This window comes from Mus caroli, chromosome 1 (genome assembly GCF_900094665.2).
Source record: "Mus caroli chromosome 1, CAROLI_EIJ_v1.1, whole genome shotgun sequence".
NCBI classification, from domain to species: Eukaryota; Metazoa; Chordata; class Mammalia; order Rodentia; family Muridae; genus Mus; species Mus caroli.
Genome location: NC_034570.1, coordinates 132196414 through 132211193, shown reverse-complemented (window position 1 = coordinate 132211193; position 14780 = coordinate 132196414). Strand labels below are relative to the sequence as shown.

Below are 14780 nucleotides of genomic sequence, written 5' to 3'. Positions count from 1 at the left end.
CCAATATATACAAAGAACTCAAGAAGTTAGAGTCCTGAGAATCAAATAACCCTATTAAAAATGGGGTCCTTAGAAAGTTGGACGTAGTATTACATGAGGACCCAGCTATACCACTTCTGGGAATATACCCAGAAGATGTTCCAACATGTAATAAGGACACATGCTCCCCTATGTTCATAGCAGCCTTAAATATTAACTTTAATATAAAAGATAGATAGCCTTTATATCTGTTGCTGTAACAAAAGGCCTGAGGATAAGTAGTGAATGAAGAAAGAAAAAGAGTTATTTAGTCCACAAATCTGTATCCAAAAGTATGTTGCTGGCACTTGTTCTGATTCTGGTGAGAGACACAATGTTCCACAATACAATGGAGGAGAAGTGAAGATTAGAATTTTCATATGAAAAAGAAAAAGAAAGACAGAGAAAGACAGAGGACTGCTGGCCCACATTACCCTCTAAGTGACAAATCTATTCTAGTAATACCTAACTTATTCATAAAAGGCCCTACTGAATCTCTAGAAATCAAGCAACTCCAAGAGAATGACCATAATTTCATGACATTATCATCTACCCTCTGGCTCTGCCTCTTACAGGTGTTTACAGTTACAGGTGAAACATACCTTTCATGATGTTTGCATGGACACCATATTCATATCATAACAAAGGTAATTATGTGTTGGGGATGGAGGAAGCTTTCACTGAAGAGACCTGGTCGCTGGAAAACCATGTGTATACTTACATAGTAAGAAAGTTGTATACTTACATAGTAGGAAAGTTGAGGATTTTCAGAACAGACCCATTGTGTGATTTATAGATCCTTTAAAAATGCCCTAACTGTCCACTCAGCTTGATGAAATAAGGGGCAGTGTGTGTGTGTGTGTGTGTGTGTGTGTGTGTGTGTCTGTGTGTGTGTCTCTGTGTGTGTGTGTGTGTTTATAAAGGAGGGGTATCATTATTCAGGCTATATGTTTAGATGCTAGTAGAGAAACCATTATAAAGCACAGACTAAAACAATTCCAGAGGTAGAGGGTGATGATGATAAGGACTGAGTACAACATGTAGTTTGTCAGAGATTCCAAAGCAGAAAGGAAAGAGTAGCCCATGACTTCTGTTGGATATAAAGAAAAAATAAGTTAATAGGAGAAGACCCACTCACTGTAGGCAGCAGCACTTCGAGGCAGGAGGTCCTGATGTATATGAGTGCTGATTTGACCAAGCCCAACCCACCAATCCTTTAGTTTTCTCTATTACTGATTATGGTTGCAAAAAGAACAACTTCTGCAAGCCCTTGTCTGTGACTTCCCTGCAATAGTTGAGTGTAATATACTGTGAGCTAAAATAAGACACCTTTCCCTCTTAAATGGCTTTTGCCAGAACAGTTTATCATAAGAACTAGAAAAAAAACAAAATTACAAAACATTAATGTCATCTTGATTTCAGTTATGTAGCCAAGTAAATTTATGATGTAAAGTGTATTGTCTTGCTTCAGATGATGATAAGAAATTACTAAAAATCAGATAGTTAAAAAGCACTAACAGAAAGGCAAGGTGAGGATTGTAAATGGAACTTTTATTCACTTGATGTAATTGTCATTTCCAATGATTACTGCTTCTGTCTGCTATCCTAGGCCCAGTCCTGGAAGCTTCTAGTTTCAGTATAGTCTAATCTAGGCCTAAAATATTTTAACCCTCTGAGACTTTCTGCTGAATAAGATCATCTTTTCTAGGTCTTTCTGAACTTTCTCTCCTGGCTGACTGGAACTCCTCTCCAGATTGACTGTTCTGTCCCCATCCCCATCCCTGTCCCAGTCAGTCCCCCTGCCCATTCCTCAGCCCCTCCCCTTCCCCTTCTCCCTGCCCCTCCCCATCTCCTTTTCTCTCCCTCCCGTTTTTCTGACTGAATTTCTCTGCTTGGCTTCAAAGTAACTCTAGCAATCTGAAAGGATCAGCCTTGGATTAAAGAGGGGTTTCTTAGAGAAGGGGTATCTGGAAGCAGTGAAACAAAGGACTCTGGTGGCCGATGTTCTGCTCAGGGCTTTCCAGATTGCATTCTTTCTATGTTCTGCTTGAGACAGCTCTCTCCTTATTCTAAAAACTCTTTTGGTAGCTATTCTCTTGCAAATCAAAAGCCCAGTCTTTTGTTTACTTCTAAATCCAGTCATTACCCCAAGTCCCCTTTTGATTATACCATGAATCAACACCCCCCAAGCCAGCCCCTTGATTTATAGAAAGAGACAGCAAGCACATATAGGGCCCCACCCTGAAATTACCATTTTACCAAATCTGGGTCTGAAACTAAACTCCCTTTGTCCCTGGTTCACCTTGAACTCAGGAATCTGCCAGCCTTTATAAACACAAACACAAAAATTTAGTTGGGTTAGATCTTGCCCTGTGATCACCACTTCTTCTTAAATCTTTTTATCTCCTTCCTTAGTATCTTTCTGATGAACTGGGTCATAGTGCAGCTGACTCTACTCCTTTAGATCTGTGAATCTCTTTACATAATTCATATTGCATGCTTATGTTTTGCATAGTTGAGAAATTATGTATAATTTTAAAGTCATGTTTCAGAGTTCTTTCTTATAGCCTGGAGAATTATGAAGGTAACAGCATTCTACCACTTGCCTCCTGAACATGTGGTGGCTCTAATTGTCATGGAGTCATTAATCTTGGCAGAGATGACATTCCTCAAAGTAGGAGCATGAAAATACATACATTATTAAACAAATAAGCCATATGTCCACAACAACCATCAACACTTGGAAGCCCATGCCCTGCTGCTCTGTTCCTTCAGCATGATACACACATTACACTCATCTACACCTATTGTCTAGACTGAACCATAGCTCTGAGAATGAGCTTAACACTTACTGGGTACACTAAAGCTGGCTGCAGCATAAAGACCCAATCCAAGCATTGCAATCCAATGTGGTTGGTAAAAAACTGAACCCAGCACAGCTTCATCATTTTGGACTGAGAAAGCAATCCATGTCCCTTTACAGCATCAGAAATTGGTGTGCTGCTTAGTGACCAACCACCTTTCTGACTAGCTAAATTACTCTACTGTTTTGTCAGGAATTGAGGGCCAAGGTGCTGCACCTGTGAGAGAAATCCATGAAAATCAGAGCATCTGGAGATCAGGTCAATATAACATGCACAAAACAATTTACTAACTCTTCAAAGAAATAATTGATTTCAGATTTCAGATGAAAGTTGCCTTCTGTCTATGATGCAAAAGAACATTAAATTAATTGACTAAGTCACATCAAGGTTATGTAAACTTAGTAATTGCTTTTATGGTTATTTTATATAAAGAAGTAAGCAAGTTGTTAGAAAATTGACAGATATCAGAGGATCCTAACTATTTTAATGTTGGAACATTATCTGAAAGCTCAAGTAATTATGTTGTGGGGCACATTTAGTTGGTTTCTGCCCAGGGCCATGTAGGAAGAACAACAAACAGCTGCAGAACATGCCAAATGCATCCACGGGTTACCATAGCCACATGGGTGGGCCCCAGTGTGATGCTGTAATTTGTCAAATCGAGCATCTAACTTTTTATACAGAAGAAAATAGAGAAGTTGGGTGACACAACAGCAAGGTACAAAGAGGTTACTGGATTCTTACACAAAACAGAGGAATACAAACACAGAAGGTCTAACAGGAACCACCTGAGTTAAAATTCATTGTTAACTACTGGGATCAAAAGAGCTCCACCTAAGATCCACTTAATCTTAGATGCCAGGGTCAAGGGCTTCTTGCCCTTGCCATAGTTCCTATTTTAGTCTATTGTATAGTCCACCTTCCCCCTAGGCCATTGTAAATATGTGTGTATGGGTGTAACTCAGCTATCTATAGTTCTAAGTATCTACTCTGGTTCCTCCTTAGGTCTCAAACTTCCTTCTTCCTAGATGATGGTAAATTCCTGTGTAGGGCAGTGACTTAGCATTTATTCAAAGTGATAGTGTAATACCAGAGGCAATTCTGAATGTCACTGAATAGGTAACATTCTTACTGAATTCCAAGCTCGTGGTCTGCTCAAGGGTTTTTTAGGATGTTGGAACACTGGTGAAGGCTTAGCTATATAAGAATTCAATCTTAAAAGGCACTTATAATAAGATAATACTAAAAGAGAGTACACCAGACTAACGTGGGGATAGGGTATGAGTATACGGTTAAAGAGAACGCCAGACTCCAGGAGGTGAGTTTCCATGAAACTCTCTGCCTCGTGAGTGGCTTCCAGGCTTCTCAGCCTGTCAGGCTGACTCGACCAGAGTGTGTGGCAGGGAACAACATTAAGTTCAGAAGGGCACCCTCTTATTAATTAGACTAGGGGCATTTCATGGTCAAGAAAGAAGAGCAATGGCAACACTGGCTGCAATGATGTGACTCTCACTTAGGCTGGACTGGTGAGAACTGAATTCTTACACCCATTTTTTGCCCTCAGCTTCCTGATATGATTTATTAATATAAGAATTGCTAGTTAGTAGCTATGCATTCTAAAATTTTATGGTTGATATGACTCAATTTTATTTTTTAAAAAAAAGTTTAGATTTGCAATTTTTTAAAGATTCTTACAAGGTTACTTTTAAAGATAAATAAAATAGTTACTCCTTTCTTTGTAACAGCAAATTGTTGCCTGCCAGTAAAAGAAACTGGCTGAGAAAACTACCTTGCTTGCTTACCCCTAGTTAACCTGTAAAGTTACTTGGTTTCGAATGTACCTGGGATTTAGGGAATAATTTGTTTTCTGGATTGGGGAAATAATTTGTTTTGTTTTGTTTTTCTTGTACTATACAATGTTATTTCTTGTAAAGCTATTGGGGCACACACTGTGTTTTCATGATCATTTACTAGAAGAGAACTAAAATGGAATCCCGTTGTAATTGTATAGTGCTTGAAAGATTTCACTGGGCTATATAAGCTATGGAAGAAAGAAAAAAGATTGGGTGTCTGGAACTCTGTCTCTCCTATCCATCAACTGTGTGTGTGTGTGTGTGTGTGTGTGTGTGTGTGTGTCTGTGTGTGTGTCTGTGTGTGTGTATAAAATCTGCATGAATAAGGGTTGGAACTTCCACCTGCAATGTGTATGTATGTATGTATGTATGTATGTATGTATATAAGGTAATAATGGTGTATGTATGGTGTATGTATGTAAAGGTATGTAAGGTGTAAATGGGAACCGGATCATTGTTTCTTCCATCCATTAACTGTGTGTATGTATGTATACATGTAAAGCTTCTCTGGGTGTGTGTTGGAACTTGTTCCGTCCACTAATTATACACACACACACACACACACAAATGTGTGTGTGTGTGAAATGTTTGGAGCCTGCTTTCTGTAGTTTTGCTTTAATCATTCTATGTGTGAATGTGTATATGTCTGACTGTAGGTCTCTACTCATGTATGTATGTGTGTGTGAGTGTGTGTGTATGTGTGTACATATATATTTGTATTATGAAGTTATTGGACTATGCTTTTTGTTTCAACCCTTCAATGTGAGTGTGTGTATGTGTGCATGTGTGTGTGTGTGTGTGTGTGAGAGAGAGAGAGAGAGAGAGAGAGAGAGAGAGAGAGAGAGAGAGAATTTTCTTACTTTGCTTATCTTTCTCACCAGCCTCAAGGAATTAAAAGAATTCATAGTTTTTCCACTGGCACAGAGAGTGCAAACCCCAGTAAATTGAGCTTTGTTCCCTTAGAAAAAAAGTGTGCTGAGTAACTTGAATCACTGGCTGCCTTTGGCAACAGCCCCTTTGGTATGAGGATCTATCCCTGTCAGTTGCTCTCAACACTTCCCATCTGAGATTACCCACTACATGGATACCAAAGTTGGTCTTTGGCAGGTATCTTTTAATAATGGCTGCATAAGAAGGATTTTATAATCTTACAAAAACTAATTTAAAATGCTAAAGCACTGTTTCTATAGGCTGTTTAACTATCTTAAAACTTGTTAATTGGTATAGTACATTCACACACACAAACATATATAGTCTCCAAAATAACTTTTCAAATAAAGAAAATCGTATCATTAAATGACTGATGTTTCTACACTAATAAACTGCTGTAGAAATGACTGACCTTGGACTACAGCATAATACTAATTATCAAATATTTACAAAGAACATATAAAGGAGTAGGACTTTAACATTTAAACATATCACAAGCATATTGGTAAATCTGTATAACTTAACAGGTAAATTGTTAGCTGTCAAAATATATGCTAAAAATTTTGCATTCAAAAATGATCAAGAAGAAATGAATACTGTGGTTAACTTAGATTTTGAATTTGTACCAGAAAATGACTGGTAATTCTTCTGGTTGTAAATTGGATTTCAGTCTGTTGCCTACTGCAAGGATAAACCTTGATTTGTTTCAAGAGACAAATGAGACTTGTTCGCACCAATTTGGAAGATGTTTGAACTTCAAAATAAAGAGCTTCCCTCCTTGAGCTAGCAGCAACAAGTCAGTCCCATCCACTTTATTATTCCTAGCAACATGTTTTCCTGTTTGAATGTCAGTCATTTCACAGATCTTTTTCTGCCAGAAATTTAAAAGTCAATCCATTAAAATATTCAAATGAGATATTCCTTTTATAAAATCTGTCATTTATATCAAACTAAGAACTAGAATTTTGAAACTGTAGAACTTTGTCAAGTAGTTACTATTTTTCTTACACTTTATATAAATTTGGGAATCATATTAAAGCAATTTATTCAAATTTTACATGTACATTATTATAGTGAATATGAGTATATGCACATGAATATATTTGTATACAAAATATATTTTTATTACACACGCATATATATGTATATATATGTATATGTATATGTATATATGTATGTATATATATATATATATATATATATATATATAGAGAGAGAGAGAGAGAGAGAGAGAGAAGAAGATTCACTTATTTTTATTTTACATATGCTTTGACTTCATTTCTCTACATGCATCACATGCATGTCTGGCACCCAGCAGGTAGTATGGGAGAATATAATCGAGTATATGACATATAAACATAAAATGTCATTAATATATAACCTATTATTAGATAAAATAAATATGTACCAATAAATAATATTGATTGTTTCTAAGATGACAAAAATAGTCAGGCAAATTTAGTATTATGATAAACTCACTTAATCTTTCTTGGACTCCCTGAATATCAGTAATGCACTGAGCAAACATCCACAGCCTGTAAATTTCAAAATACTTACTTTGGTGATTGTACTTAAGTTCATCATTCCTGCTGTCAGTAGAAGGAATGTTTTGTTGTGATTCACTCACACACACACACACACACACACACACACACACACAGAGTTAAGGGGCAGTTGACCCCATTTTTTTCTTCCTTTACCTAGTTAAGCATAATGCTAAAATTTGATTTATTTTTGTATTTTGCCCTATGGTTGTTTTTTCTCTAATCATTTTCTGAGCTGAAGGTCAACTTGAATTTTTGATTTGTTATTCCTCTACAATTTTGTGTTGTACACATAGTAGATTGTTTCCATTGTTTCTTGGTATGTTCTGAGAATTGGCTGACCATAAAATGTTTCATGTTCCAGGAACTGTCGGACTATAAACTTACAATGTGTAGTTTTCCAATGATAATAAAAAAGCTTGTGAATTTAGTCTTGGTTGATTCTTCTACTTGTTAGAGAGTGGAAGTATGCTCTAGCCCTAAAATAGGGGTTTTCTTTTGTTTTGCTTTGTTTTGTTTTTTCTTTGCCTTGCAACATATTAATGTTACCTCCTTCATCTTTGTGTGGCTTTGTGCAGAACTATATAATTCTTTAGAGTGTTACTAAAATTGAGTAATTTATAGATTGTCATTATCATCCTTAAAATGCATATTATATTTCTACTAATAAAATAAAATTCAGTTGGTTAAGAATATAGCACAGACTTTAACTTTAGGTCCATTTAGTTTTCAAAGTATTATTTACTTTTATCTTATCTTGACCTAAACTTTACCCATATAAAACTGGCTGTTCTTTCCGTAGGTTCCTCAAAGTGATAGAAGTAGAAGCCATAACCTATGAAAAAGTGGAAAATATAAATGGCATTAAGTGCTCAATAATCCACAGTGAGAGTGCCTTATAAATCAGAAAATAATTTAGCAGGTTCTAGTCCATTTGGTGAATTTGTCCTGTCCGTCTGATTTTCAATGGTTCGAGTTTGAACTCATAGACATTGTACAATGACTTTACCAGAGAATGGCTTTCTGTGCATGATTTACCATTCAGAGCTTAGTTTGGCAAAAGTAACTACAGTGTCTTTGGTCTGGAGAGAATGGCATATACCAGGAAGAGGTATGACTATGTCTCTTTGCTTAAAATTCAGTCTAATAGGGCAGGTCTTGCTTGTACCCCGACCACTTTTTACTATAAGAAATTATCCTCAAGCTTACAGTTGCATTTCTTCTTTGCTCTTGACCTTATCCTAGTGAGCGAGTGAGTGTCCTTATGCTCCTCTTTTAATGAAATTAGGAGCGCCATAGGGTTCTGATTTCTCATATATCATATGATGGCTCTGTCCAGATTAATGCTTCATTTAATAGTATCAACAGTTTTCAATTTAAGATTTATTCTTCATTGTAAAAATAACATCAACTTATATACAAAGCATTTTCCACATCCATGACTTTATTATAACATTTTATTTTATATAGATTTAACTGCAATAGTAATAAGGAAATTTAAGTCCAATAAATATGTAGACTACTGTATTGCTTTTAAGTGCACAGAAAAAAGTCGCAAAATTCTATTTTGTTAACAAAGCCATTAGCATGCAGCAAAAACTGTTTCAGATTCTGTATAATAAGGACAAATAAAAAAAAATTAATGAAATCAGGTCCCAGATGACAGCTTTTCAACATAGCAACGACTTAAAAATAAATACAATTGCCTAAAATATTTCTCTTTAGTCCATATATTATCTGGTAATTTTCTGTTGTATCTGACACTGTTCAAGGAATGTCTGTTCTTATGTAGTAGTCCAAAGCATCAATAGGAGCAGCAGTAGAGTCCTAAGCAGGAATATCAAACTCTTCACAAAATGCTCCTCCTAAGCATTTGAATGCCAAGGGTCCAAGCAGTGTACTGTGTTCTTTTGTTAACTCCACTGGCATTTTAAGAGAAGACATTCTTATGTGAACTTATTACTCCTCTCTGGAGTAATGATCTTGGATCTGAAATCCTTTATAGTAAATTCTATGAGTTGCTTTTCTTGGCATATGTACAACTCTAAACAGAACTGTGAACTGTGACTCTGTTCCATTCCATGTTCATGTCCCATTTTTCTGTACTTTGATTTTACTATTTTATGTGTCCCTTGAGGGTTTTGTTTTGTTTTTCCTCATTTTCCTCTTAGAGAGTATCATAAATTAATCTCCTTTGATATAAAGGAGTTTTATCCCCTAGTCAATCTTCATTGTGATGGTCAAGAAATCTCTCAGGAGCATGGAAAATGCTGTTGGGGAAGAATTAACTCCTAAGGGGACCTTGGAGTAATAACAGACTAGTTAGCAAAGAGAATATGAAAACCTTGAAGTACTATATAAGCAGTATCCACAGCTTCAAGTTCAAGATAAAGGTTTCTGGGGGAAAGCCTTCAAACTAGTTCCAGGTTCACTTGAAGGCAGCACTGTGGGATCTCATACCAATGAAAGCAGTCACAACTTTTCTGTGGACTCACTAGAATTCTGCTCCAAGGTTCTAGGGAAAGTTTTTCTGAGGCATACTTCATCTGTAACACTTTCCCTAAGGCCCACCTCACTGTGACAGCTTCTTTAAGTCACTGTGTGCCAACCACTATACATTCCAAAACCCCTTGTCCAAAGCATACACTATCCTGCAAAAGCAAAACCTGCCTGAGTAGTCTGGATCCTGCAACATCACTTTGCTTCAGGAGTTAGTTCTTAAAGAGGACAGAACATGCTTTCCAGGGACTGTCTATGTCCATTAAGTTTCTCAACATCATGAATAGGATTATGGGAGACAAAACAAAATCTCAGGGGTCTCAATGGCCCACTTTGCCATGGTTCTGTTCTCTACTTGTATCCCCATGGCGAAATCTATGTTCTCATCAAATACATCCCAGAGCAGCAGAAAAAGGGAGAATGGTGTCTACTATTTGCCTGAAAGAGAAGACCATTCAATGTTTAAAACAATTTTAATTTTCACTTGCGTGGTGATTTTTTTTCTGAATTTATAATTGAGCATAATAGGACCTAACACACTCTTTTTAAACATATGCTTTTATTTTGGCACTTACATTTCCCTCTCCACACCCTCTTTGTAGTTTCCTTCCTATTGTGTACCTCTTTTCTCTCTCCTCCTCCTCGTTCCCCTTCTTCTTTCCTGCAGTATTTATCCACAGGCTGCAAAATTAAAAATTATTTTAATTTGCCTCTCAAATGAATAACTTTCACATTTATTTGGTGTTTGAGATATAAAAATGACAAAAATACTTTTACAGTTTCAAAACAGAATTTGTCCAAAGTTCTGTTATTAAAAAAAAAACAAGGAATTTTCATCATCAGAAATAATTTTATTATTTATTCATTTTTAAATCAATTCAATGAAACTGGTAGCAAAATGGTACATATACAATAAACCAAACCAATTCCCAAAAGGCTACCAGCATAATTACTTCATGTTTTATCTTCATGTGCAAGTGTGATAATTTTAAAAAGGCAACAATTTGTTGAATGTCATTAATAAACATCATTTATTCTTTAAATAACTGGAAAGACTATAAACTATCCTTGTTATAGCAAGCAATATTAATTCTGTCAAATATTAAATTTGGACTAGTATTCATAATCAAAAATAATTATTTTAAAATTTATGAAATAAAAGTTTTAGTTTTATAGGAAATATAATCATATCCTAGCTTAAAATCCCAGTCTTAGCAACTGTCATAGTGCAAAAATACTAAACTTCAGAGATCATTGGGAAATAGAAGACTTTTAAAATCTGACATTTATTCCTAAAACAACTGTAATGGAATAAAAAAGTGGCAATCTAAATAAATATCCTACTTGACTACTGATATCTATATATTCAATATTGAATATATTACTTCAGTTCTGCTTTCAATTTTAACATCATGTCATATGTTTACAAGTGCATTTCCTGTTTGTAACATACACACATATTAGTATAAAATCATGACATTTAAGGCATGCTCTCACTCTCAATTTTAAGCAACTTGTTCTACAATACTTTTCTAAAGACTAGAGAGCATCTCTCTGTTTTGAGGGAACTTTCCATATTTTTTTTATTCTCAATTATAGGTAATAACAACTAGTACTAATAAAAAATATTCTCTGGTCAAATTGTAAGATTGCCTGAAGATTTGATTTTACATTTTATCTTTCTATTTTTCTCAATAATGATGGGAAGGACATAAGGATTCATTTTTCCAATAATTTATTTTACTTTTCTATGATCCAATTTAGTATGATAAGAAAGGACAAAATATTCTGTTTCTTACATGAACTACTTTAGGTTGCATTGTGACTCTGTGTCAACTTTATGAATAAAGAAATAGATAAAAATCAGAATTTTAGGTATTTTAAGTGTACTAATATATCTCCAATGGGAAGATTTGATATGATTTAGCAAACTATGTGTTAATTCTCTTGCAAATATTAGCATGTTTATGAAATCAAATATAGGGAAGAAAGCTAAGAGTATTAGTGTTTCAATAGTCAGGTTATATTAAATTTATGTTTCAAATTCTAAATAATTCATATTAGATTTCAAATATAATAAATATCTATGGTAATGATGTTTTTCCTTACAATGCTAAGTATAGACACATTTTATTAATTTTACATTAAATCAGACTTTGATGGTGAATATCTAATATCAAAGACATTTTTAGAATTCCTAAGGTTTTAAAGTGTCCTTGTGGTTCATAAAATATATAAATATTTTTCTTTCAACTTTAAATGATTTTCCTAGTGAATTTTATTATATAGCTAAATGAAAAGTATTAAAGCCAAAAGTTATAGAAGTCATCACTGCTCTTCTGATATATACAGGTAATATTCCAATTCTCACATTCAAATAAGCTGTAAAGATATGTATTGTTTTCTCTATAATAGGCATTTTCTTTAGGAGAACAAAAATATTTTCTATTAAGTACACTTTTTCTAGCATAAAATGTGTATTTGATGTAAAGTTACCAAAAACAAACAAACAAACAAACAAACAAACAAAAACCCCTCAGGTGCTTAATATTCCTTTGTCTTTTAGCTTCTTCTGTAAAAGTAATCATGCTATGTATATCTCAGTTTCTAAAATAAATACAATAATATGGAAAGGCAGACATGATGATAAAGATCTATTCTGAAGCAAACTATGATGCCTAGACAGAAGTCAGCATGAAAGTTAATGGTTAATCTCTACATAGAGATGAGCATTAATTCTTAATGGGTTCAATTTTAGAGACAGTAATTTTAAACAATATAATGACATTAAATTATAAAAAGAAAATCAGTCTTCTGTGTTCTTGTGATGTACTTAATATAGGTGGACTTTTAAATGTTCATACAGTCTTAATAATGTTTTAAAATTGACTGCCGATAGTTGTGTTTATTCCTAAACAACTAAATATTAGATTTTTAACTTCTGCACTTTATATTAATTTTGAAAATCTCCTCCAATGAAATTTAAATATTAACCAGGAAAGTGTCAACAAATATCACATTAATGTTCAAAATGATCTGTACTTCTAAGAGAATAGATTTTATTTTTAAATAGAAGTAACATGAGAAACTGAATACATTCCAATCAGGCTCTTAGGACTGTCTGCAACATTTTAATAATTTTAAGCAAGATCCCTGTAAGGAATACAATGTCTCTTATTTTCTTTTCATCAGAGTTGAGTTTCCTCCCGAGAATCTTGAACAGTGGCATTGCAGATGCTGTTTTTCCTACTGGGTTCACTGTTTGGAAGGTAGGACAGTGGATCTGGTCGGATCAAATATCTACCAAAGGAAAACAAAGCAAGATGCTGTATTAGTAAATCAAAGCAACCTTAATTCACAGTTGAATTATATGTTCTATCTGTAATTTTTATAAAATAATATTGTGTGGGGCAAGTGGAACCCTGCCACCAAACAGAAGAACAAGTATGGAGAAGCAGATTCAAAAAAAAAAAAAAAAAGAAAGAAAGAAAGAAAATCTCATAACTAAGAACAGTAGGAATTTAAATCCCCTCCCTACAAGGTTACAGTCCTGTAGCACGTGACCATGACACCCCACTAAGAGGACCATGACAATTATGAACAACCCAGAGTTCTCCATGCTAATGAGGTATCTAGATAGACTCCAAGTGTCTAACCAATGAGCTTGCTTCCCTTCCTGGGCATCCCTTCCTGGGAAAAGTTTCACCCTCAATAAGCCATATGCATCCTCATAAACTATAAATAAACAGTTTAAACAAGCATAGGCAGTCTCCCTAGTCAAGGACCACCACACGGGTGATGACTTTGCTGTACAGAGCTGCACAAGTATTCCGCAGGAGGACCCTCCACACTCTTGGCACTAACTCTGCCATTCATCACCTAGATGTGGGCAAGGACTCCTATATTAGGCTGTATTTCATCTCCCCTGAACAATTTGCCAGAGTTCCAAGAGCCCTGAACCCCATCAGCAAGGTGGTGTCCCACACCGCAGTGTAGAGGCAAAACGCAGGCCTACATTATTGCATAAGTAACTGAAAGAAAGACTCACAGTAATTAACCTTCAATGATTAGATGATAGGTGCTAATAAATCACTCTTTCCAATTATGAAGATTTCCAATTGGTCAAAGCTTCATAATTTATTTATCCTTTCTGCTTGGTACCATAAACTGTCTACCTTTGATTAATAACTATATCATACCCATCAGTAAATCAATGATTATTTTTATTAGTCGTACAATTAAGAGCTTGTGGAAGGTGATGTGAAAAGCACTTTAATTTATGTTTTTGAATACCATTACAGCAAACACTATGCCAAAATAACATTTGCCGTACCTGAATAATTGTGCATTTAATATTTAAGAAAATAATATTGAGATATAAATGTTCATCTATATTTCTTTATTATTCTTTATGTTTGCTGGTTTCTTGATGCTGATTGGGCTTATTTTCTAGTCATAACTGTTGTTATGTTCTCTAGGTAGTCCAGTGTGGATTCAAAATTATGGGGATATTCCTGACTCTTTCTGCAACTGCTGGGGTTACATGTAAGAGCTACCACTACCATGAGATTCTTTGAATATCATTCTCGAAAATTTCTATGATTAAATAAGAAAATGTTCATTTGGTAAATTCAAATATTCCATTAATATTCAGATTTATTTGAGGAAAGGGATCTTCATTCTGTGGAATCATGTGTGGCATTACTACATGTCAGCAGTCCATAACATAAGAAAAAAATAATAAATAATAGATAAAGGTAAGTCAGCAAGTAAGTATATAATGAACAGAGGCAATGTAAAGAAGAAAGGGGAGTTCTAAATAGCCCCAAGCAGAGGAGAACAGGGTAATATCTTATTAGAGGATTTGGGTTGAAATTTGTTTTATAAATAGGCACGAGAAAACAAAAACACAAAGCCCACTCCAAACCTAATTAAATAGATGATGGTAGGCAATGAGCAAGAACTAGTTTTTGGTCTGTTCAAAAAGGTAGTTTGGCTAGACCTCTGGTTAGACCAGGAAGTAGTCGCAGTTGAAGTTGGAAAGAAAGGCAGCAAAGATATAATAAAATTTT

The 14780-nt window shown here is 34.8% G+C and overlaps 1 protein-coding gene and 1 long non-coding RNA gene across 6 annotated transcripts in view; one reads left to right on the top strand and one right to left on the bottom strand.

The window, feature by feature from the left end:
- Positions 1-590: 590 nt before the first annotated feature.
- The window catches only part of LOC110291000, a 48828-nt gene continuing 34638 nt past the window's right edge, over positions 591-14780 (top strand). Inside the window, exon 1 of the long non-coding RNA XR_002377521.1 lies at positions 591-665. This is a non-coding gene — a long non-coding RNA (uncharacterized LOC110291000). The remainder of the gene's footprint in view (positions 666-14780) is intronic.
- The window catches only part of Kcnt2 (potassium sodium-activated channel subfamily T member 2), a 350913-nt gene continuing 346684 nt past the window's right edge, over positions 10552-14780 (bottom strand). For all 5 annotated transcript variants that reach the window (XM_029477031.1, XM_029477035.1, XM_029477039.1 and 2 more), the window contains one exon: positions 10552-13008. In XM_029477031.1, coding sequence (XP_029332891.1) covers positions 12897-13008 — 112 coding nt within the window. In that variant the 3' untranslated portion in view covers positions 10552-12896. The remainder of the gene's footprint in view (positions 13009-14780) is intronic.